The 23,972-nt window shown below is 40.9% G+C and overlaps 1 protein-coding gene across 1 annotated transcript; it reads right to left on the bottom strand.

The window, feature by feature from the left end:
- Window positions 1-22,161, bottom strand: LOC124152254 (protein RCC2-like). Its single transcript, XM_046525122.2, has 11 exons — window positions 21,901-22,161; window positions 19,616-19,706; window positions 18,188-18,328; window positions 12,005-12,136; window positions 10,646-10,734; window positions 9,485-9,599; window positions 7,624-7,790; window positions 6,124-6,304; window positions 4,920-5,025; window positions 4,080-4,152; window positions 1-3,263 (listed from the first exon to the last, which is right to left on the bottom strand). Exons 1-11 carry the CDS (start codon window positions 22,060-22,062, stop codon window positions 3,090-3,092), a joined length of 1,431 nt encoding a protein of 476 aa, XP_046381078.1. The 5' UTR covers window positions 22,063-22,161; the 3' UTR covers window positions 1-3,089.
- Window positions 22,162-23,972: the final 1,811 nt, after the last annotated feature.

The following is a 23,972-nucleotide window of genomic DNA, read 5'->3' as shown; positions in this document are numbered from 1 at the left end:
TTCATATACATTCAGTTTATTTGATTTTTTTGAATGCCCTTTACACAAGTATGACATGATACAATGTTCTAAGTGAATCACTTTTGGACCAAATTGCTGAAAATGATAACTAACAAGTAATGACAATGTAACATAATATGCCTCGTAAATACAACACCAAAGGCTTCTGGTAACTAGAGTCACATTCAAATCTGATTACCCATCACCATGGAAACGATCAACACTCAAACAAAAATAAGACCAAGTTCATTTACAAAAGGAGGCCAAGAGATGACAGACAGGTTCTCTATTCTTTTTAACTTGATTCCAAACTTTCTGATGAGTTCATTAACACGCAAGTGAAGAAAACTTCACATCAACAGAATGAGGACAGCTTTAATTTCTTGCAGCCTTAAATAGAAATGTCCCAAGATTCATTTCATTTTTGAGAAAAAGAAACTCTTCTTACAAATAAAATGACCGCTGTATTTACCAGCTTGGGGAAGAAAACGAGCCACTCAAGATTTTTGCTAGTCTCGGACCAATGGACCAACGGACAACTGGCCACGCTATTCCCCATCAGATATGTAATCATTATATTGAAGGAGACCTTATAATTTTTGTTTATTTTCATTCACCCAAAGTTTGGTTCAGAACAAACACAGGAATGGTGTTGTGTCAGTTTCTAACGGCTCAAACAAACAGTTGTCCGAAGTGGGGTCAAGTTTTGGAAATTATTTTCCACCGTGATGATCGTAATCCAGCATGACTGTGAAACTAGACAGGAAGCAGACAATGAATACATTATGAATGCAGATGGTATTTACAATGAATCAAATGGCTGACACTCATGAACAATGACCATCTACATAGCACAGCAATGAGTACATAACCCGCTTCACTTAGGTGCACTAGTTTTAAAATATTGAATATATTTGATTTATTGCAACAGTATCTGTACAGAGTTAAAACAAGGGAAATCCATCTCGCACAGGGACTGATTTGTGTATCCTATCCAAACACTCACCCCAACTTTAGCCAATGAGAGGTAGACACCATTGGTTAAATCTAGCTAGTCCACAGCTATCAGACAAGTAGTTGTGTAAAATAACTAGAACATTTAAAAACAGACCAAGTAGTCTCTGGATTTTCACGTCTTGGGCTAATGGACTAGTCTTTATCACTGTGAATGTTATTTCAATAACTTGCAAATTATATCTGCATTAGATTTGGATGTTCGCCGTCATAATGTTCACATTTCTTGTACGCCAAATACTAACAGTCAAAAAGGCTGACCTAACATTTATGGTGCCATAGGTCCGAAATAAAAATCCACAAGACCTTGAACAGATACCATATTCAACGTAATGAGCGCCCTGCTCTGCGCCCACGGTGATATCTGCTGATAACAAAATTTATGATCTTTCAACTATTTTTTTTTCCACCAAAATAATATTCTAATAAGAGACCCCTATTTCTAGTTTTGAGATTGCACCGGGCGCTTATTACGTCGAATACGGTATTTGTAATTCCAGGAACTAGGACTGTAGAGAGTTACTGAACTTGTGAAGTCTCAGGGATTGTGAATTTGTAACTACTTCATGTCTGAAGGTATCCTGGCATAACTATTCAAAATACATTAAGGGACATTGCAAAGTGGGAGAATGGTACAATGTACATCTTTCTCTCATGGTTTTGTTTGATATTGCTTAAAGAAAAGATCCATTTTCACAAAGATAGTTTCATTCTCATGGCTGTGGAAATGTTCCTTGGAAACGGGTACCAGAAAAAAAAAATACTTGTGTTTCATTACTGCACTCGATGAAAGGAACTGATTTATCTTGCACCAGGTGCACCAGGTGTTGACATGAAATGCTGGTTGCACCAGACAAAACCAGGTTGCACCCTGGTCCCATAAATTTATCGAAGTTGAAACGGATGCATACACTTGTCTAAATAAGACGATCTCAGATCTCTGATGACCGTGTCATGAATTACACATAACACAGAGATTAGTGATAAATAAATACTTGTACTTTGAATAAAGCCTAGAGGTATTGAGTGTGTTCAAAGATCGAAGTTGTGTGGTCAAGTAATGGTAAGTATATATGTCGACCTAAATACTAATTGCATTCATCAAAAATAGGTTGCACTGGTGCAAGTTTTATACTGTTAAATCGAGCCAGGCATCATGTTGAGACTTTAAGTATGGTGTCACTTTTAGCATTATCACAGTCATTCAAACCAAGAATCTGCCCACGTCGAGAACTGGTTCTTGGTCTTAGGTGCGACCATCCAATGCATTAACCACCACTAGTCTAGACCACCACACCACCAGTTCTTGAGAAAGGCTGGTTCAGTTTCAAATTAACCACATCACCAGTTCTTGAGAGAGGCTGGTTCAGTTTCAAATTACAAACAGGATTGAAAACAATCAAGTTCTAGTGGGTCGTCAGGTTATAAGAAACACATGTATTTTGTTTTGGCCCAACCCTCACGCAATTGTTGATTTGTTCTTTCGAACGTTATTTTAGTGAAGCTGTTTCTTCACAACCTTAAAGACAAGGCTATTGATACATGTTGCCTCACAGTCAATGGTAGAACGTGAACCATTTTGGAATGAAGTCATCAAATTGATAATGCAATAACACCTACTGCTGACACTTCGAAACAATTCGTTTGAGGGACAGCTCAGAAATATTTCATTGTCAGTGGATGCAAAAACATGTTCAAATTTGTATAATCATACTTAGATTTTTCAAAGTAAGTATTTCAAAACTTGTTAAAAATATTAACAAAGTTTCCTAAAAATACAAGATCATAAAAATGGTTGTCATATACTACTAAGTATAGTACAAATTATTAGACATGCTTCAAATTTGTTCTGTTGCCATGAGTAGTTCTGAGTGGAGAATTTAGCCTGTCTGGGACATCTTCTACAGAAGTGGGTGCCGTTGTACAAAACAACCTCAGTGCTACGACTGTCGTAAATCTATGTTAAGGTATGGGAGTTACGATCACCTCAGAGCTAAGATTGCTTTGTACAACGGCACCCTGGTTCATATGAAATTCTGCAATGTCGGCAACTCTCTGCTCACTGAGTAAACAGGTCAAGGTGTATACGTGGGGAATCTCTCAATTCTTTTCTGATCTTCTTCCGTGTCACATCTTGCGATGACGATTGAGTGTGCGTAGCCACAGGCAATGGCGTGGACGTGAACACCGTCCAATAGCTTGACTTCCTGAGGTGTAGTCGAGGATCTCATCTTGTTCTCACCGTAACCCTGGAAAACACATGTTTGATATACAACCTTTGATTAAGGTGAGGTGAAATGGGGTTTAACGTCGCATCCAATATTACTGCACTTATATAGCGACTTGCATGCACGTGTATGAGTGTGTGTGGCTGTTTGTACTAGTCTGGAATAATGCCGATTAATAGTGCCAGCCCACTGAGATACCGTGCCGCAGTTTAACATCAATACCCAACTCAGACACAGTATACGGACTCCGAGCCCACCAGTCCTTGTCAAGCCCCATCAAACCCCGGACCTTCCGCTCTCTGGGCGGACGCTCTACCACTAGACCACTGAAGCGGTTACCTTTGTTTAAAACCACTGAGGTGTACAGGACTTTGTGGAGTATTTCTGCATGGGTCAGTACAAGTGGGGGCAGAGCAAAAACTTATGTGTCTTAAGACTCTGGTGACACCCAAGAAACACATGTACGTAGACATATCTGGTGACATCAGAAAACCAGGAGTCAATTAATAACTGATCAACTTCTCTGATAGAGGGGGGGAATTATGTTTTGTTTGTTTGTTGTTTAATATCATGAGCATCAATCCATGCAATTGGGATCGATGGCATGCCTCAACCAAGTCAGCGAGCCTGACCACCTGATCCCATTGGTCGCCTCTTACGACAAGCATAGTCGCCTTTTATGACAATCATGGGTTGCTGAAGAGCTATTCCACCCGGGTACTATGTAGTATGTGTGAAGCCCGCTGTGATGTTGCTGGAATACTGCGAAAAGCGGCATACATAACTGTTCACTCACTTTAATAATTGACTAATAGTACCAGCTTAGCTATTACTTACGAGTTCACCAAAGGTTGGACTTGGGCCCCAGCTAATGACACTCTCATCTGCAGACAGCACTATACTGCGATTACTGAATAAAGAATATAGACATTAGTAAATAATATTCCAGTTTTAAACTAACATGTGATCATTTATGGATGCACAAATGACGACCTACTTCCATTAATCGTTTTCAGCCATTCACGGATATGTTAACAAAGCAGTGTGGTGATTGGGTAATGTTCCTCTTTGTAACACCAGCTGCGATTGGACGATGATGATGCTGTCATAAATAGGATCGTAGCGACCTCTCTTTGGCTGATTTCATCATTGCCTCATTGATTCCTCACTGATTAACGCCAGATGTTTAGATATAGAAGTATTTTGGTACCATTGGAGATTGCATTTAATGAGTATCGGTCATACATTACACACCTTAAACTAGAACTATCGGCTTAGTGCTAATCTACCGGATTTGTTTCACCCAAATAATGGTTGCATTACAAAATCATTTTTTCCTTCTATGCAAAGAAGGGATGTTTGTTTGAAAACTATATCAAATAGAAACACCTTTCTCAGGGCCAAGCTAAGATTAAAGTTATATTTGCGTGCTGCCTAACGCCACACCCATCAATTTCCAGCTATGATGGCGGTTTGTAAATAAGTATGGACCAGCCAATCCAGTGATTGACACAGTAATCAATGATCCACGCTGTTGGGGTACCATGACACCCTATCAAATAAGTCATAACCGTCTGACCCACCAATACATTTGGATGCCTCGTACAACCAGAATAGGGACCTAGTTTATATCGGAAACCCCAGAGTTAAGATCAAAGAAGCATAACACAGACTTACCAACAGCCCACACTTCGTATTTTCCAGCCTGTCAGATCGTGTACAAGTTTAGGATACATTGCTGCCTCTCCTGTTGTCTTCGTCTGGCCCCATAAATACAGTGCACCTGCAAACATACACTCTGGCTGTGAACATTCAGCAGTTTCAACCTGTGATTTTAACTGGCATTCAATATTTGTTTGTTTTTGTGTTGATTAAAGCCGCACTCGGCAATATTCCAGCTATATGCAGCGGTATGTAAATAATAAGTCTGGAACAGACAGTCCAGTAATTGACATCATGAGTATCAATCTATGCAATTGGGATACGACGACATGCATCAACCAAGTCAGCAAGCCTTGACCACCTGATCCTGCTAGTCGCTTCTTACGACAAGCATAGGTTGCTGCAACCCTGCAACTGCAGCTAACATCTACTGGAAATGATGTCAAGTGAACATCTTGTGAACATACTGCTGCAATAAATTCATATATTTGAATGCTGGGGGTTTAATGTCGCTTCCAAGACTATTGCACTTATATCATGGCGTGCATGCAAGTGTGTGGCTGCTTGTACTAATTCGGACAAATGCTGATATTATAGTGCTAGCTCACTGAGATACCATGCCGCAGTATTACATGAACACCCCACTCAGCCACAGTATACTGACTCCGGGCCAACCAGACCTTGTTTAAGGCCCTTAATGTGGAGAGTAAGGGTAACAACAAGTACCATCTCTTTACCGTCATTTGATATGACGAGGACGGGGATCAAACTTTGGACCTTCCGCTCTACACAAGACAACGGAGGCGGTCCTATGTGAGGTGTCTTCACAAACAGGAAACATGTGACAGTAGGCAGCAACACTTCTGAGGGATTAAGTATTGTATGAGAGTCAGTCAATCACTCAAAATAGCGAGCGAGTGAGTATGGTTTTACGCCGCTTTTAGCAATATTCCAGCAATATCACGGCAGGGGACACCAGAAATGGGCTTCACACATTGTACCCATGTTGGGAATCGAACCGGGGTCTTCGGCGTGACGAGCGAACGCTTTAACCACTAGGCTACCCGACCGCCCCTCACTCAAAATAAGCGAGTACGGGTATGGTGCCGACAAACCTAGAAACATTATAGGGGCGAACTGGGACCAGACCACAGAGTCCGTCATTTCCAACTGTGCTACTGGCGTTCACCCAAACCTAGAACCTCTGTCCTGTACATACCTAGTTCACTGACTGCCATGCTGTATGTTGACCCTGCGTAAATTTGTGACGCACCCCTGTTGGGACCTTCAAAGAATTTCAGAAGTCTTGGTACCAGATCATCCTTCGGTTCCGCATGACCTAACCTCCCATATCCTCCAAAACCCCATGTGAATATTCTTTTCCTTGTATCGAGGACTAACTGTCAACAAAAGACCGGGAATGTCATAAAACAATACATCATGATATACAAACTACATACAGGCACATGTTGGTTGGTTGGTTTGTTGTTGAACAGCGCACTCAACAATATTCCAGCTATATGACGGCGGTCTGTAAATAATCGAGTCTGGACCAGACAATCAGGTGAATAATATCATGAGAATTGATCCACGCAATTGGGATACGATGACATGCATCAACCAAGTCAGCGACCCTGACCACCCAATCCCGTTAGTCGCCTTTTACGGCAAGCATAGTCACCTTTTACGGCAAGCATAGTCGCCTGTTACGGCAAGCATGGGTTGCTTGAGACCCATTCTACCCTGGATCTTCAAGGGTGCATTCAAAAGGGACTTACACAGGAGATATCGCAACAATGAAATTTGTGACACCATGATTTGTAGACTATTGGACCTCATTGGTTAACCATAACACATGAAATGACATCAGTAATCTGCCACAGAAGCAGCTTGGACTATTCTGGACTAATGCCGGTTTGATAGTGCTAGAGAAACCATAACGCAGTTTAACATGAATACCCAACTCAGACACGGTATACTGACCCCAAGCAGACCAGTCTAACATGGATACCCTAGTTCAGACTAATGCCGGTTTAATTGTGCCAGCCCACTGAGACAGCATGTCGCAGTTTAACAAGGAACATGAATACCCTACTCTGGAGTGAGTGAGTGAGTGAGTGAGTGAGTGAGTGAGTGAGTGAGTGAGTGAGTGAGTGAGTGAGTGAGTGAGTGAGTGAGTGAGTGAGTGAGTGAGTGAGTGGTTTTGGTTTGTTGTTTTACGCCGCACTCAGCAATATTCCATATGACGGCGCCTGTAAATAATCGAGTGATTGACAACATGAGCATCGACCCACTCAATTGGGACCGATGGCATGCATCAACCAAGTCAGCGAGCCTGACCACTCGATCCCGTTAGTTGCCCTTTACGACAAGCATAGAGGCCTTTTATGGCAAGCATGGGTTGCTGAAGACCTATTCTACGCCGGATCTTCGCGGGTCTGTGAGTGAGTGAGTGAGTGTAGTTTTACGCCACTTTTAGCAATATTCCAGCAATATCACAGCGGGGAGAAACCAGAAATGGGCTTCACTCATTGTACCCATGTCAGGAATCGAACAGAGGTCTACAGTATGCCTTGCGGATGCTTTAACCACTAGGCTACCCCACCACCCCAAATGGGGATTGAATCCGACGACCTTCTGCTCTACGGCCAGAAGCTCTATTCTCTGGACCCTGAAGGTCAGCAACCATAAGGCAGAAGTATTTGTGCCAGCAACCTACCGCATGATTGACTCCGCAGGCGATGTCTCGTACATCTACATCTGATACAGGAACAACATGGCCGTCTCGTGTCTTCTCGATGAACACGACCACTTTTCTAGGTACCAGCTCACACTTGAATGACAATTTGTTACTTGTGACGAAAAATTTACCATCTGAATTATGACCTAGAAGGAGAGGACATAACAAATTTCAGAGCATGATGAATATGGCATCTTTTTGTGCTGTTGCAAACTTCCCACTTGAAGATTTACAGTTAACTGCCCGCGATATATGTCTCAGAATGTCTTGAGAATGGACGTAAGTAAGCAGTCCATGTGACATTTTTAACTCAACGCTGATTAATTCAAACAAGAAAATCCCTTTCCATAATGTGCATGTATACAGCTGGCGTTGTTTGTTTGTTGTTTAACGCCGCACTCAGCAATATTCCAGCTATTTGACGGCGGTCTGTAAATAATCGAGTCTGGACCAGACAATCCAGTGATTTATATCATGAATATCGATCTACGCAATTGGGATATGATGACATGCATCAACCAAGACAGCGAGCCTGACCACCCAATCCCGTCGGTCACCTCTTACGACAAACATGGGTTGCTGAAGACCTATTCTACCCCAGACCTTCACGGGTTGCATTTATACAACAAACACATAATTATTATATTTGTTGGTGGCAGTGTTTGAAATAAGCGTTTGCCTGTAGGCCTCTGGCAGGCAGATCTCATGTTGGGCTCGTAGCTTCAAATTTGTAAGGGTCCTTAAGGCCCTGCAGTAAATTTACATTTCGATTTATTTGTCATAATAAACTGCAGTTGTTTAAATGATGGGTTTAGTCAGGGCCTGCAGCTTCTCAAGTCTGTGGGTCCTGATGGCAGCTAGGCAATTTATTTTATTTCCAGTGGTGGTACAGTGATCACTCTTGCACCCTATTTTGATGCCTCGGTCCCCTACAATTTATTACAACGAATTTCCAGAACTCGCATATATTTAAACTAGGGCTGGGACGGGTAACTTGGGTGCCCGGCTCGGGTGGGTACTGAGTAGGACCTGGGTATCCACAGGACAACGCGGACCCGTGGTTAGTCATGTGATATATTGTTTAATGACAAAAATATCTAGAACTCTATAGATCCACGACAAGTCACCAATGTTTGCATTTCTTTCTGACTGTGCACCCATTCCTTCTGGTTGAATAAAGATATAACCTGAGTCAAATTCAGTGTCTGCATGACCAGATTGTTTGATACATGTATCTAAATACGTTTTGCAAGGGCTTTAGTAAAATATTGCTAATCGGAGTGAGTGAGTGAGTTGGGTTTACGCCACTTTTAACAGTATTCCAGTTATATTACGGCGTGTCAGCTTAATGAGAGAGGAGAGCCCGAAGTGATGCAGGTCTCAGACGTTTACCACTTCAGTGAAATCCACGAGCACGGGTATGGTGCTGACAAACCTAGAATTGAGTGAGTGAGTTGGGTTTAATGCCACTTTTAACAGTATTTCAGTTATATCACAGCGTGTCAGCTTAATGTGAGAGGAAAGCCCGAAGTGATGCAGGTCTCAGACGTTTACCACTTCAGTGAAACCCACGAGCACGAGTATGGTGCTGACAAACCTAGAACCATAATCGGGGCAAAACGGGATTCGAACCCACAATCATAGGTTTCTGGCGTGTCCAGGGACACAACTCTGCACAGCAAATCGCGGCGCCTTAGACGATTGGGCCACCTCCTAATCGGACATTTGTACCTATCTCTTGAGACCTACAGTGGGTACCCGGATAGGGGAGTAAATTTGGACTCGTCCCCGCCCTAATTTAAACCAATGCCAGATGACAGTAGTGTTTAAATCTACCCACCCAGCTGCCCGTACTCTGGACATCCGAAGGAGTAGAGGTTTCCATTGATGTCTGATATCATGCTGAACTCTGCTCCACACGCGACCTTCCTGATTGGAGGACCTTTGAACTGGATCTGCAACAACAATATTCAACAGTGATATTGTTTGTAGTTTGACACACCAGTCAGCGATATTCAAGTAAATCATGGTCTGTAAATAATCATATCTCGACCAGGCAATGTTTAGCTACTCGTCTGATGCCCACATTTGGTAAAAGTCTGTTCGATCTTGACAGCTCAAGCAATAATAGTCTATATCAGGGTTAGACTAAACTCAAAAGCTTTGCTTGCCCGGGTTAGGATAAAATGCCATCATCAGGTTGAAACAATGGCGAGATAAGGAAATTTGTTCTCGCCCGCAGGAATTTGTACTAGCCCTGGGCTAGCAGGCTAGTGTTAAGCTCTAAACCTCCATACAAAAACACTAACATCTACTGACAATGATGTAGAGAGTCTTGGGGCTAATAGACTTTTTGACTACTAGAAGACAGACTGTTTGATTATTGAATGTTAATAACACGTCCCAAATGTGTAGATGTTCCTGATGAGAATCATTAGATTGTCTGGTCCAGATTTGGTTATATACAGATACTTGTTCCTAACAGTAATATAATCCAAAACTGAATAATACACTACCAGGGGAAGCAGAGTTTGTCAATTGATACACTGGGGTTTTCCATTTGTTTTGATGCAATAAAAACAAAAATCAATAAAGAAAAAACAAAAACCCAAATGCATGGATGTAAAAAGCTAACCACTTGATAACAAGTACTGAGTGATTGCGTGAGTTCAGGATAACGCAGCTTTGCACAGTCTCCATTGCATCAGCCTAATGTGGGAGGAAAGCCTGAAGTGATGCAGACATTTACCACTCTGATGAAACCCACATGTACAGGTATGTTGCTGACAAACCTACAAACATATTTGGGGAAAACTGGGATTTGAACCCGCAATTCTGGCTTGAGTTCTGGCTTGACCAAGAGACACAACTCTACACAGATCATTGCAGTGCCCCTGACAAGGCCACCTGGGCTCTCTATTCCCTACCCACTCCCCAACAGATGTGAATGTCCCAAGATGAATTTACTACCAAACTGAACCCCACACTGACCAAGACTTACCCTAGTGGGACTGGGAACGGAGGGACTCTGATGGCCGAGGCCAAGCTGACCCATCTTGTTGTCCCCACAGGCGAAGACTCGACCCTTGTCTGCCAACAGAAATTACATTGTTTGTTTGTATGTTTGTTATTTAACATACTCAGCAATATTCCAGCAATATGTTGGCGGTCTGTAAATAATCATTCTGGATCAGACAATCCAGTGATTGACATCATCAGCATCGATCCACGCAATTGGGATACGATGACATGCATCAACCAAGTCAGCGAGCCTGATCACCTGATCCCATTAGTCACCTTTTACGACAAGCATAGTCGCCTTTTACAGAAAGAATGGGTTGCTGAAGACCTATGTTTACATTGAGATTACACTGCAGTGACATTGATAGGTCAGTCACCATCAATATTTCACAGGTTGGCAAAACTGCCAACTTTCACAAATTACAATCAGCATTTCGTTACGATCTTCTGGTCAAGACACCAATAAAGTACAGGTCTTAAGTACAATACAGTTATGCAATTCCGAAAATCAGTTGATACATTTATAGCTTAGTTTCCATTTCGACTACAGCAAGTTGTGATAACATAAGTCGAGTGTCTTGAATGGACAGTTGCAACACTATAGACAGACTTCATATCAGTTGATAAACAAGACATTCGTAGCAGTCAATCTAAGGCTAAATATTTACTGGTCTTTATGAAAATTCAGTCTTTGTGATTATTTCCTTCTACCAATTAAGGCATCTTCCCGAGGCAAGAGAGATAACAGACTTTAAAAGTCCAGTTTCAACCCTTGTCGAACTAGGCTGGAATTACTGGGCTCGATCGTAGCGCCACCAGTGGGTATTACCATTTATGTCCCTTCTAAGTCTCTCCTATGGACCAATCAGATTCCACCTCTCGTATCACTTGTGTTTGGAACCTGGACTTTTATAGTCAGTTAACTTTCTTGCCTCGGGAAGATGGAATTAAGATGGGATATTGTATTTTTGTTGTAAATTCGTAACAATTTTGTAAAAGTCTGGACACAAGGCACCTGTGGGTTTGAATGTACAGAAGGGTCGACTCTTGGACTATGGTATTGGATCAGTTTCACTGATAACTTGTTTGTTTGTTGTTAAATGCCGCACTCAGCAATATTCCAGCTATATGATGGTGGTCTGTAAATAACTGAGTCTGGACCAGACACTCCAGTGATCTATATCATAAGCATCGATCCAGGCAATTGGGATCAATGACATGCATCAACCAAGTCAGCGAGCCTGACCACCCGATCCTGTTAGTCGCCTCCTACAACAATCACTGATAACTAATTGCAGCTGTTGAAACTATCGACTGTCATGCATACAATGGGGCCCACCTGTCAGAAATAGTGTGTGATTCTTCCCCACAGCTGCTGAAATGATGTTGATGTCCCTAAGACACTCCACGATTGTGGGGACGTCCCGCCTCACTGCATCCCCGGTCCCCAGCTGACCCTTCTCATTACGACCTGAAACACAAAAAAAGTCAAGATTACAAAAAATCCTACTTTTATGGATAAGCCTGTTATAATTTTGCAAAAGAAAACATGATTTCAAATTGTTTATTTTGGAAATCTGTTGGTTCGTATTTTTACATCAAATCAACCCTGGCTATAACGTAATCTATTTTAATTTTGCATTGTGCATCTTGTATACTGACCAACACCATTTGTAAAACAATCATCTGGACCCTTTTGTATCAACTTAACTGATGCATTAACATGTCACTAAATCCCAATGTGTCACCAAACCTCCTTTACCATGTCATTAAACCTCCTGTAACATGTCATTAAACCTCCTTTACCATGTCATTAAACCTCCTTTACCATGTCATTCAACCCCTATTAATGTGTCTCAAATCTCAATTATATATATTTTTTAGAATAAAAATATCATTTATACTTTTCCTGACTCATACTTATTGCTAATCTCATCTCATTTCCAAAAGAGTGTGGAAACTTCCTGAACAGTGTTCCCAGATCAGGAAAAAAGCTCGCCCAAAAGCACCCCTCAGCCACCTAGGCGCACAGGAAACACTTGACCAAACCGGTCAACTTGTCTCTCCCGCTTTCTTCAAATGATTATAGTGTAATCTTTAACACAATCGTTGGCGCTCATGCTCTGAATTACATAGTAAAACAGGGGACATGGACTCTCGTTCATTGGTTATGGGACAGTATCCTGAGGTCAAGAAGTCTGCGTGAACGTGGGTGACCCTAGTATTAGGTTCATAATGTAGTAGGGGCGGTCGGGTAGCCAAGTGGTTAAAGCGTTCGCTCGTGAAACCGAAGACCCAGGTTCGGATCCCGACATGGGTACAATATATGAAGCCCATGTATGGTGTCCCCCGCTGGAATATGGCTAAAAGCGGCGTAAATCCAAACTCATTCACTCACTCATAATGTAGTAGGCACTGTCAGTTGCTGTGCGACTACTTATCGTCCAAATTGATGAATTCCCTTGACACCCTCTGTAGCAATATTCCAAAGATAGTGATTTGTGAAGACATTTTCGAATCTCCAAAAGCAACATTCCAAAACCGTCGGGATGGAGCAGTTGCCATGTAAGGCTGGATGGAAGCTGTACCTTTGACTTCGTGTGGGTCTAACCCTGCTGCCTTGTATGCTCTGAGTATCACTGTTCTCATCCAGAAGGAGATGGTTGTTCTAGAGACTTCAGCTGAAGAATTCTTTGATAAAGGAATAAATAGCCTTCTACTTCTGTCTTCTGGAGCTTGCTCTTTGAAGTTATATGCCTCAGGTTCTGACTGGACATTAAGACAAATCGACTGAATCCTCTGATCAAAGAATGGATGAGAGTGGTGGAGCGTGGAATTGTCTGTCTGGTTGGCCTTGCAGCTAGTTCTTGGCGATTAAGTCCCATTTTAGACCGAGATGAGCCTATGCTTGATCCCCGTAGTCAATTGCATGAATCTGACATTCTGGCAGCCGTGGCTAGTGCCAGAGAAACAAGATTTTCTGTGTTAGATGTTCACAGTTAGTTTGTTCTGGAGGTTCAAGGAATTGCTGGCAAGATATATGCTTGACCACTATTTTCAGGTACCATGCTGGGACTCTGAATTTCTGTTGATCTTCAAGTCTGAAAGATCGTAGAAGAGCTTTCAATTCTGTGACATCATAAGCATCGATGCACACAATTGGGATACGAAAACATGCATCAACCAAGTCAGCGAGCCTGACCACTCAATCCCAATAGTCGCCTTTTACTGCAGAGCATGGGTCGGTGGAGACCTATTCCACCCCAGATCTTCACGGGTCCCTCCATTAAATAATGTGCCTGGTGAAAAAGCGTTCTTGGAACTTAGTTTGTATTTTGTGTCATAACTGGTATATGACCAGGGAGGATGAATTTATTTTAAAACCTTGTGAGTAGCACTAATCATTTCATGAGAGTCTGACTGAAAGCATGTGATGATGCACAATTACTGAATTCGACGTAATTAGCGCACATGGCAATATTTACTAATATATTGGCGAGTGAAGAAACCCAATTATCACCCCTTCTGATTGATCAATGTACACAAGACTTATTTAATCGTGTATAATACATGTGTTATATGCATCCTTAATCGTGGGAAATAAAATGGGAAAATATATCTGTCGTTTATAAACATTTCAGGCTGTCAGCATAAGCCCCGAAATTTACGTTTTCACCAAAATAATATTCTAATAAGAGCCCCCATATTTCTAAATTTGAGAGCGCCTGGGCGCTTATTATGCCAAGTTGGAGAAAATGCACAAACAATTCTCACAAGGACAAAATGTTTCTCAGGCTACCATTATTTCTATTAAGTCTCACCATGTCTAAACATCTCGGAATTTTAAAATGAAAAACTTGTATGTGATCCACAAGACACATTAGGTACTAAAATCGCCGCTTGACAGATGACAGGAAAAGTAACATGCTTGTTTCCTGATAGGGAATTGTGTGGAAACTTTAGGGGTATCCTCTATTTAATGGCATGTTAACAAAATTCTTATAGAGTAACATTAGTTGATAGCTTACTTAACTCATTGCACAACCCATTTCAATGCTGCCATCAATGCTGCCAGAGACTCTTGTGTGATAGATGAAGCAACATTCATCAAGGAAAATTTCTGCCCGTAAAACATCTTTGCTACTACATATTATACTCCATTTGAAAGGTGTAATCCTACTGTTTTTACATATAAAGGTTATCACATTATATAAATAATGCATTGACAAACTTAATTAAGTTTGTTGTAAATAAAAAAATAATCAAAGCTAACACATTCATAAAGTCCAGATTTTCGTAAAAATTATGATTTCATAAAACCCACTTACCTATTTCTTTTTTATTTTCATAGTGAGTTAGTGAGTATGATTTTACGCTGCTTTACGCAATATTCCAGCAATATCACAGTGGGGAGAAACCAGAAATGGGCTTCACACATTGTACCCATGTTGGTAATCGAACCCGGGTCTTCGGCGTGACGAGCAAACGCCTTAAACACTAGGCTACCCGACAGCCCCTTTTTATTTTCATGGTTTAGGTAACTGGAAAATTATTTTAAAAAGAATTATGAATAATTTCTGTCATCATTTTCACAATAACAGCGGCTGCCCGCTCAGTAACATGAAGAAATACCTTTGTTTTTCGAAGCTTCATATGAATAACATGTGCGTCGACGACTGCCATGTGACACACCATTAGAAAGCTTATTTTTTCATCTACACGACAGTAACCTTGCCTAGAGTCTTATCGTAGCTGTAAAATACGATTTTATTGGATAAAAATTGGTTTCTAATTGCGCTTTCTTGCCGAAATCTGCTACAAGATTCGTGATTTATCAAATTTGAGCATGTGACCTGAGGCAGCCAATGAAATTACAGTCATGGTATCGTCATGTTGTGTGATGAATTTCAGATTTTGACCAAAGGTTATTGTTAGATCGTGTAATTCTGAGCAGGAAATCGCGATCTTTATAAAAAATATGGAACTTTGTGGATGTATTGTGCTAGGTTATGAGTTGTGACATGATTTTTCATGCATATATTTTGGCATTAAACATGATACATATCGTGTCCGAGCCGAGAAATCTTGGTGACGAAAGCCGAGATGTCAGTTGACTTACATTACACGCGATCAAGCGAAAAGATGGAAATAACTTGAATGTAGGTTTGACAACTTTTGGATATATTATTGCTGATTTCATTAATAACTTTAATATAATTAAAGATTTGCTTGAAACATCTTTATTTTTCTCTTTGACATGTTTGAAGTGGACCCATTGTCAAAGAGTGTGTCCGAGAATTTATTTTCAATAACATTGCGGAAAAGAGTGAATAATTTTTTAATATATCGATAAAAAATGAAATATGCATTCCATTTCAATTTATCAGACATTGTGATATGTGAAAGATTTAATAAATGAATGATATGACAAGTAGGTTCATAAAATTATATACTATTTTGATGTGACTATGGCTTGGCTGGTCTACCGACCGTGGTGTAAGGGGATTCAAGGCTTCTTGGCCAGTACACCGGCCTGCAGTGTTGAAAGGGGTTAATGAATGCGAGCTACAATCACCTTAGCGCTAAGATCGCTTAGTAGAATGGGGGCCTGGAATACCTGTAACGTTTCAAATATTTCTGACTGCAATCCAAACAGAATTGAACAATATTCAAGATGCTATCCTTGCAACTGCAAATACTACAAACTGAAGACTTTCATTTTTATGTCTTCTTTAGTCTCAGTAATTAAGTGTTATTGCTAAGTACTCTATAAAGAATGTAAATGTACTTTTATCAGAGAACGTTTTAGCAACAAAGCATGATGCAGGTGGAATTTCACACAATTTCAAAATCAATTCTAAATTTGAAAAAGATAGTTTCTACCTATATTTTGTTACCATCTTGAGAGAGAATATTTAGTACATTTGCTTGAAGTTGGGGGTCAGATTCCCTGAAAAATAAAACATTTAATTGCAGATTTGCGTGGCAAAGGCCGCCTTCTGACCTTCAATGAAAAAGTAAATATTTTCAACATGTTCAAGAAATATTTTTTTGATAGCTGGACAGGGATGGTGCTCAACTGGTATCCCTTGAGTAGTCACATATCTTGATGAGTAAGCATGCTACATCGTAATACTATGGGTGCATAATTGCATTCAAAACTTACAACATGAACCAAGGTCTTCAAATCAAAATAACTTTAGATTTCAAAATAAGCGTCTGAAAGCGTCTGGTCGAATATAGCAAAAACATCCAATTATCAAACATTGCTCTCAGGGTTGATATTAAATAATTTCAGCATAAAAATGTGGACATCTGAAAAGTAACTAAAAAGTTTATGATCTGAAAACAATATGGCACCATTATTCCGAAGTCCACTTTCTACAGACCGCAAATTTCAGAGGATAACAAAAGTTGACATCTCTAGCCAAATATGCATTTTGAGTAATTTGAGTTTATGGTCAAATCACAAAAGTAAAAACCTAAAATACTGTGAAAAAAAAGAAGAACTTATTGTCCACCAACGCTGAGGTGACCTACTTCCAAAACATGCCAAACAATGCCATTTAGAAAGTGATCAAATTTAACTTAGTTTGGTTTGTTTGATGTTTAACGCCGCACTCAGCAATATTCCACCTATATGACGGCGGTCTGTAAATAATCACGAGCATCGGTCCACTCAATTGGGATACGATGACATGCATCAACCAAGTCAGCGAGCTTGACCCCTGATACCGTTAGTCACCTCTTACGACAAGCATAGTCTCCGTTTAAGGCAAGCATGGGTTGCTAAAGACCTAAACTACCCCGGATTTTCACGGGTCACTTCCTCAGTTAAGCACAGATTTCTTTTTCCGGGGATGAAAACCTGGACCACATCTTAAGGGAGAAACAGTGAGTGAGTGAGTTGGTTTAACGCCGCTTTTAACAGTATTCCAGTTATATCGCGGCGTGTCAGCTTAATGTGGGAGGAAAGCCCGAAGTGATGCAGGTCTCAGACGTTTACCACTTCGTTGAAACCCACGAGCACGGGTATGGTGCTGACAAACCTAGAAACATAATTGGGGCGAACCGGGATTCGAACCCACAATCATAGGTTTCTGGCGTGCCCAAGGGACGCAACTCTGCACAACGAATTGCGGCGCCTTAGACGACTGGGCCACCCGTGCCCCCTAAGGGAGAAACAGGAACAAACAGGTCAGAAACAAAAACTACTTCCAAAATTGTCAGTGCAGTTTCCATGGCTAGTGAAATTTGAAACAGGTTAGTAACTTCAAGCGAGCTAGCCCACCTGGCAAGCAATAGTTTGAGACTATTTCACTCACTGTCAAAAATAACATACACAACACTGTACTGCTCATATGAAAGATTTCATTCTTAACATGCAGCATACTGCTTCAGATGAGCGAGTGAACATCACATTTACTCCCTGAATAACGACTGTTATCTCACCTATTGTGTGGATATAAAAAACTGCATCGTATTAACGCACAAACAGGTTTTTCTGATATCTGAAACTGACCCCATGTGTAGACCTGTCCTTCGGTAGTGATGACGACACAGTGACACCCGGTGCACCCTGACACCACGGTCCGGATTCGGACATCCTTCAGTCCCGCAATACGATGAGGACCCCATAGATTCGGCCCTCCTCGGTTTTTTACTGAAAAATACAAAAATATTTCTAACTCTCAGGATTCATAAAACATATAGAATAAGGGCAAAAGTGAGCGTGGCTCACTAATACCCTCGACCCGCCTAGTTCGTCAGTAGTTTCAAATTAAATAATGGATAGGTCTAGGGTTTGAATAATTCATGAAAAAAATGGAAAATTAAAAAAAAAAAAAATTCTTTTGACTGCACCCCTCCATATGACACAGATTATATGTACTAAGATTGACATGAATCCACTGAATAGTTTAAGAGAAATTGTGCGGCCAAAGTTTTCAGATACGGACGGAACCTTGGTATAACTATATACCCCCCGACCTAAAAGGTTGGGGGTATAATAAAAAGTGAGAACCAAATAAAATATGAGGTGACTATTGTGGCTATTTACACTACTGCAATAGTATCAAGACAGTTGTCAACTAATGCAATAGAATTGTGGTAGTATACTGGAGTGAGTGAGTGAGTTGGATTTAACGCCTCTTTTAACAGTATTCCAGTTATATCACGGCGTGTCAGCTTAATGTGAGAGGAAAGCCCGAAGTGATGCAGGTCTTAGACCGTTTACCACTTCGGTGAAACCCACAACATTGAATCCGCGTATTGGGGTGCTCAGAAAAGGCAGAAGGACCGCAAGTGGCTTTTTACTTTCATGGAGTGAGGGACTGATTATTCCAGCAATATCATGACAGGGGACACCAGGAATGGGCTTCACACATTGTACCCATGTCGGGAATCCAACCTGGGTCTACGTGGTGACGAGCGAACGCTTTAACCACTAGGCTAACCAATAGCCCCAACTTTCATTTCGAAGTACGCAGGACTTTGTACTAGGGTCGAGCGAGTCTGACCACCTGATCCCATTTGTCGCCATTTGTTTCCTCTTGCGACAAACATAGTCTCCTTTTACAGTAAGTATGGCTTGCTGAAGACCTATTCTACCCCGGATCTTTACTGGTCACAGACTAATGTAAAAAAGTGCGCCTGGCATATGTTTTTTTATGGGAAAGTAGCATGTTTAACATCATAAACGATGTTGTGTGTAAACATGGTTGAAGAATATATGTCTTAGATAATTATTTTGGGGGGTGTTATTGACAAAGGAAGAGTGTTGCCAGTTAAAACAATAAAAGCAATATGTTCACGAATATGAATATGATAACGGTGCTGACAAACCTAAAAACATAAGCGCTAAGACTGCTATGTGGAATAAGACACCAATGACCTAAGAGCCAAAGTAGAGACTGATCCACCATGACAGAGACGTTTGCCTGTTTCTCACCTCCTTTAGGTAGCTGGCTCCTCCCGATCAAGTCCCAGTTGGTACCGCCACTAAACAACACTTCCCCACTCAGCATGGAGCCCTCCAGAGTCTGTAACAGATATCACATGGTTCAACCACTAACAACTTAAAAGGGTAAATAGAGATACATGACTTCTCCAGAGCTACAGATAAGCAGCGTATTTGCGTAAAATATCCCCCCCCCCCCCCCCCATATTTAAAACCCTATTACTTTTAATTAACATGTGTACAGAAACGCATGCACGCTAATTTCGGAGACACAATTAAGAGCTATATTATTTCCTGAGTCAAGCCTATATATTTAGAACAGTATATATATATATATATACATCATAAAAAATTATTTGATTTTTTTAAATCTTAAAATGTTCAATAACTTTGGGAAAAAACCAATAGAGTGATAAATAGATGAGTGAAAATATATTGGTTACCCAATGAAAAGTGTAATTACCAAATTAAAATCGAAACCCTCGAGTAAAAACTCAATTGCTCAAAAAGTTATCTGGAGCTCTGCTTCTCTATAATTGTACACCTGTTATCCATGGCCATCAATAATGAGTGAGTGAGTGAGTGAGTGAGTGAGTATGATTTTACGCCGCTTTTAGCAATATTCCAGCAATATCACGGCGGGGGACACCAGAAATGGGCTTCACACATTGTACCCATGTCGGGAATCGAACCCGGGTCTTCGGCGTGACGAGTGAACGCTTTAACCACTAGGCTACCCGACCGCCCCCCATCAATAATGAAAAGTACAAATGAAATGCAGATGGATATATCTGTCTGTCTTGACAGAAATAACAGAAACTAGAAAAAAAAGTGAGCGTGGCTCACTAATACCCCCGACCTGCCTGGTGTGTCAGTAGTTTAAAATTAAATAGCAAGGATAGGGTTAGGGTTTGAAAAATTCATAAAAAATGGAAATTAATAAAAAAAAAAATTTCTTTTGACTGCACCCCTCCATATGACACAAATTATATGTACTAGGTTTGAACTGAATCCACTGAATAGTTTAAGAGAAATCATGCGGACAAAGTTTTCGGTCGGACGGACAGACGGACCCTTGGTATAACTATATACCCCCCGACATTTTGTCGGGGGTATAATAAAAAAAATGGCAATTCAACAACAAAGTATCCTAGATGAATCCCTGGAAACAAACATACGAAATAACTCAAACCTTTAATCTCTTGACAACATGTGACATTTGTTTTAGATTTATTAGCCATGTTAGCAGATATCTATGCCCTTCGCCAGTCATATTTAAATGTTACACGGACAATTTGAAATAATTTCTTGCCTTCCTTGACCATCTTCCCGAGGTAAGAGAGTTAACTGACTATAAAAGTCCGGTGACTTTATCCCTGTTCAAGTTAATGCAATACAAATCCCTATTATAATAACCATGCTAACATGTGTTTGTGTATACACCAGAAGCTACCATGTTTTTTTAAACAAAAGAACTAAAAAAATAAACCACCGTACTCAGATGCAAAATTAAAAATACAACAAAATGTCACCATGGTCACATCAGCAAATTCTGTTCCGAAACAAAATAAAAATAGCTGAATTTAAAGTACATCTTGTTAAACTGCATTGTTTACATCAGTGGAATAACACTTCCTTATAGAAAAACATATATATCCTGTTAACATCCCATAGGCTATCACAGGTCAACTTGTCATCTCTCATTCATTGTGTTGGTTGTCCTTACTCTTTGTAGGACACTAATAAGAGCATTAAAATATTCAGTATAAGACATCGATCAAATCAACTAACAACACTGATCGCCTCTCTATGATTAATACAGTGTCCTGACACTAGTGACAGGTTCAAATGGGTGCAAAGTTGGTGGAAATTTACAGTATCAGCTGCCATGTAAGCTAGAGCCAGCATAGATCACCAGTGCCCAGCTCAACTCATATAAAATCAATAACACTATCCCCAGTTGTGTCTGAATGTCACCCCTAAACGGAGGGAACTCGCTTCGCGATCTGCTTTTATTAACGACTACAGCACCAATCCCTGTATGACACAAATTTCATAAACTATACCGTCTCGTTCACCGGGGAACTCGTGTTTTATTATTGATTCTAACCCATTGTTTCCTTGTAACAAAGCAGACATCATTCAAACATACTGCATTACATTTGGTCAAATTACCATTTATAATATGAGATCGACACATTACGGAATACAACCCGAGTCCAACCAATCAAAACATATGTGATGGATTGAAAGGTGGATATTTAATGTTTTCTTACGATATCGATGTCATCCTCAGGTTCATTGTTCAACGGTGTTGCTCCATTTCCAGCCCCGTGGTCGCTGTCGGAATCGTCAGAATCCTCGTTGTTCTTCTTCTTCTTGCGTTTCTTTACCTGTACTTTGCCCTCACCCTCTGGGTTTCGCTTTTTCGGAGGCATGTCGGCTGCTTGTAAGAGCTTGTGTATTTGTCAAATAGTCAACAAAAACCGCGAAACCCTTTATCATGCAATGGTATAGACTCTCGCACTTTCGCGATCTCGCGCCACGTGCTCGAGACCGTCCTGATTGGTTGAGCGTGTAAACGCGCGTAAAATAATCATACTACAACACTAAGCGCAGTGTAGACGGAACCTAGTCAAGAACTAATCTGAATAAATAGGCTAGCAGAATTTTGACTTCAAATTAAATAACTTGCCCTGGGACTCTGAGCCTTCGCCTATTTTCCACCGACATGTTGTAAGGAGTGCTGTTTTCAACGGTCGGATCAAGTTACGATGGCTGGCTGAAAAGTTCTAAGCCTAACTGTGAAAGACCCGTACCAAATCGATGGTTTTCATTTTATGCCTCCACATAGTACCCTTCCAGGTTTACACACTTTTGCCAGCGATGCTGCAAGGCCTGGATGCCGGTCAAGAAGAAATTTTCTTCAGCCACCCTTAAAAAGTCATTCACAGCGGAAATTTTGGGAAACAGGTGGAAGTCTGACGGGGCCAAATCGGGTGAATAAAGGGGATGGTCAATGAGTTCGAAGCCACAATCATGGATCGCTGACATGGCAACCACCGATTTGTGAACAGGAGCATTGTCTTGGTGGAACAGGACTCCTTTAGTGAGCATTCCCCGTCGCTTAGCTTTGATAGCTTCACGCAACTGTCTCAGTAGGTCAGCATAATATCTTCCATTGATAGTCTGGCCTTTTTCAAGATAGTCAATCAGCAGAATACCCTTGGAATCCCAAAAGACTGAAGCAATCACCTTTTCAGACTTGGCATTTTGGGGGGCTGGTGATTCCGGATGCTTCCATTGTTTAGACTGAATTTTGGTTTCTGGTTGAAAGTGATGAATCCAGGTCTTATCCATGGTTACAAATCGGGCCAAAAAATCATCGGGATCTGCTTCAAAACGGCATAAATTGTCAGGGGACGTCAGGAATCTGATACGTTTCTTATCCGCTGTCAAGACCTTTGGCACCCATCTTGCAGAAACTTTTGTCATTCCCAACTTGTTGGTGATAATGTGCTCAAGCCTCTCATGAGAGATGCCCACAACACTGGCCATATGTCGAGTGGTCAATCGTCGATCAGCCATCACCATGTCATGCACCCGGGTAATGTTTTCCGGAATGGTTGCTGTTGAAGGCCTTCCTGGACGCGGGTCATCGTCAAGGCTCTCTCTCTGCCACGCTTGAATTCCGCAGCCCACTTCTTTACAGTGGAAAAGGAAGGGGCATCATCCCCTAAAGTGGAGACCATGTCAGCATGTATCTGAGTTGGAGTTAGCCCTTTCAGTTGCAGGTACTTGATGACTGCATGCCCTATAGCCAGTTTTGTCCATTTCTGGTGATTTCAATGGGTAGGTTCACAAAATGGTCTGGTACAAAGACAATAATAACACTACAGTTGCAGTTCTTATGTCTATGATTCATTAAATGATTGTACTTGTTGGTGGCAAAAGTTTGTTTCAATCCGATTGAGATATCTCACTTAGGCTTAGAACTTTTCAGTCAGCCGTCATACATTTAGAAGGGTGTCATATGGCTTTACAGTTCAAGAATATAGAGGAGGGATAACAAATTCGAATGTCAACCGACCGACGGTAAAGACAATATAGATCTATATTCGTTACCAAAAACATGAAGACAAATTTAACTTAGTTGTCAAATGCATCTGAAACAATTTAGGCACGTTAGTTTTTCGATTTTCAGAACTTCTAAATTGAGAAGCTTAACATGGCGTTTTGTACCTTTCCATAAAATCACCATTAAAGTATTTTTCGAAATTTAAAAAAAGCACATAAATAATTTGCCTGCTCGTGCATGCTTACGGAACCACAACTTTTCTTTGATAGA

The sequence above is a fragment of the Haliotis rufescens genome, unplaced genomic scaffold (assembly GCF_023055435.1).
Source record: "Haliotis rufescens isolate VD_foot unplaced genomic scaffold, xgHalRufe1.0.p SCAF_13, whole genome shotgun sequence".
NCBI lineage: Eukaryota > Metazoa > Mollusca > Gastropoda > Lepetellida > Haliotidae > Haliotis > Haliotis rufescens.
This window is presented reverse-complemented; position numbering and strand designations above follow the sequence as displayed.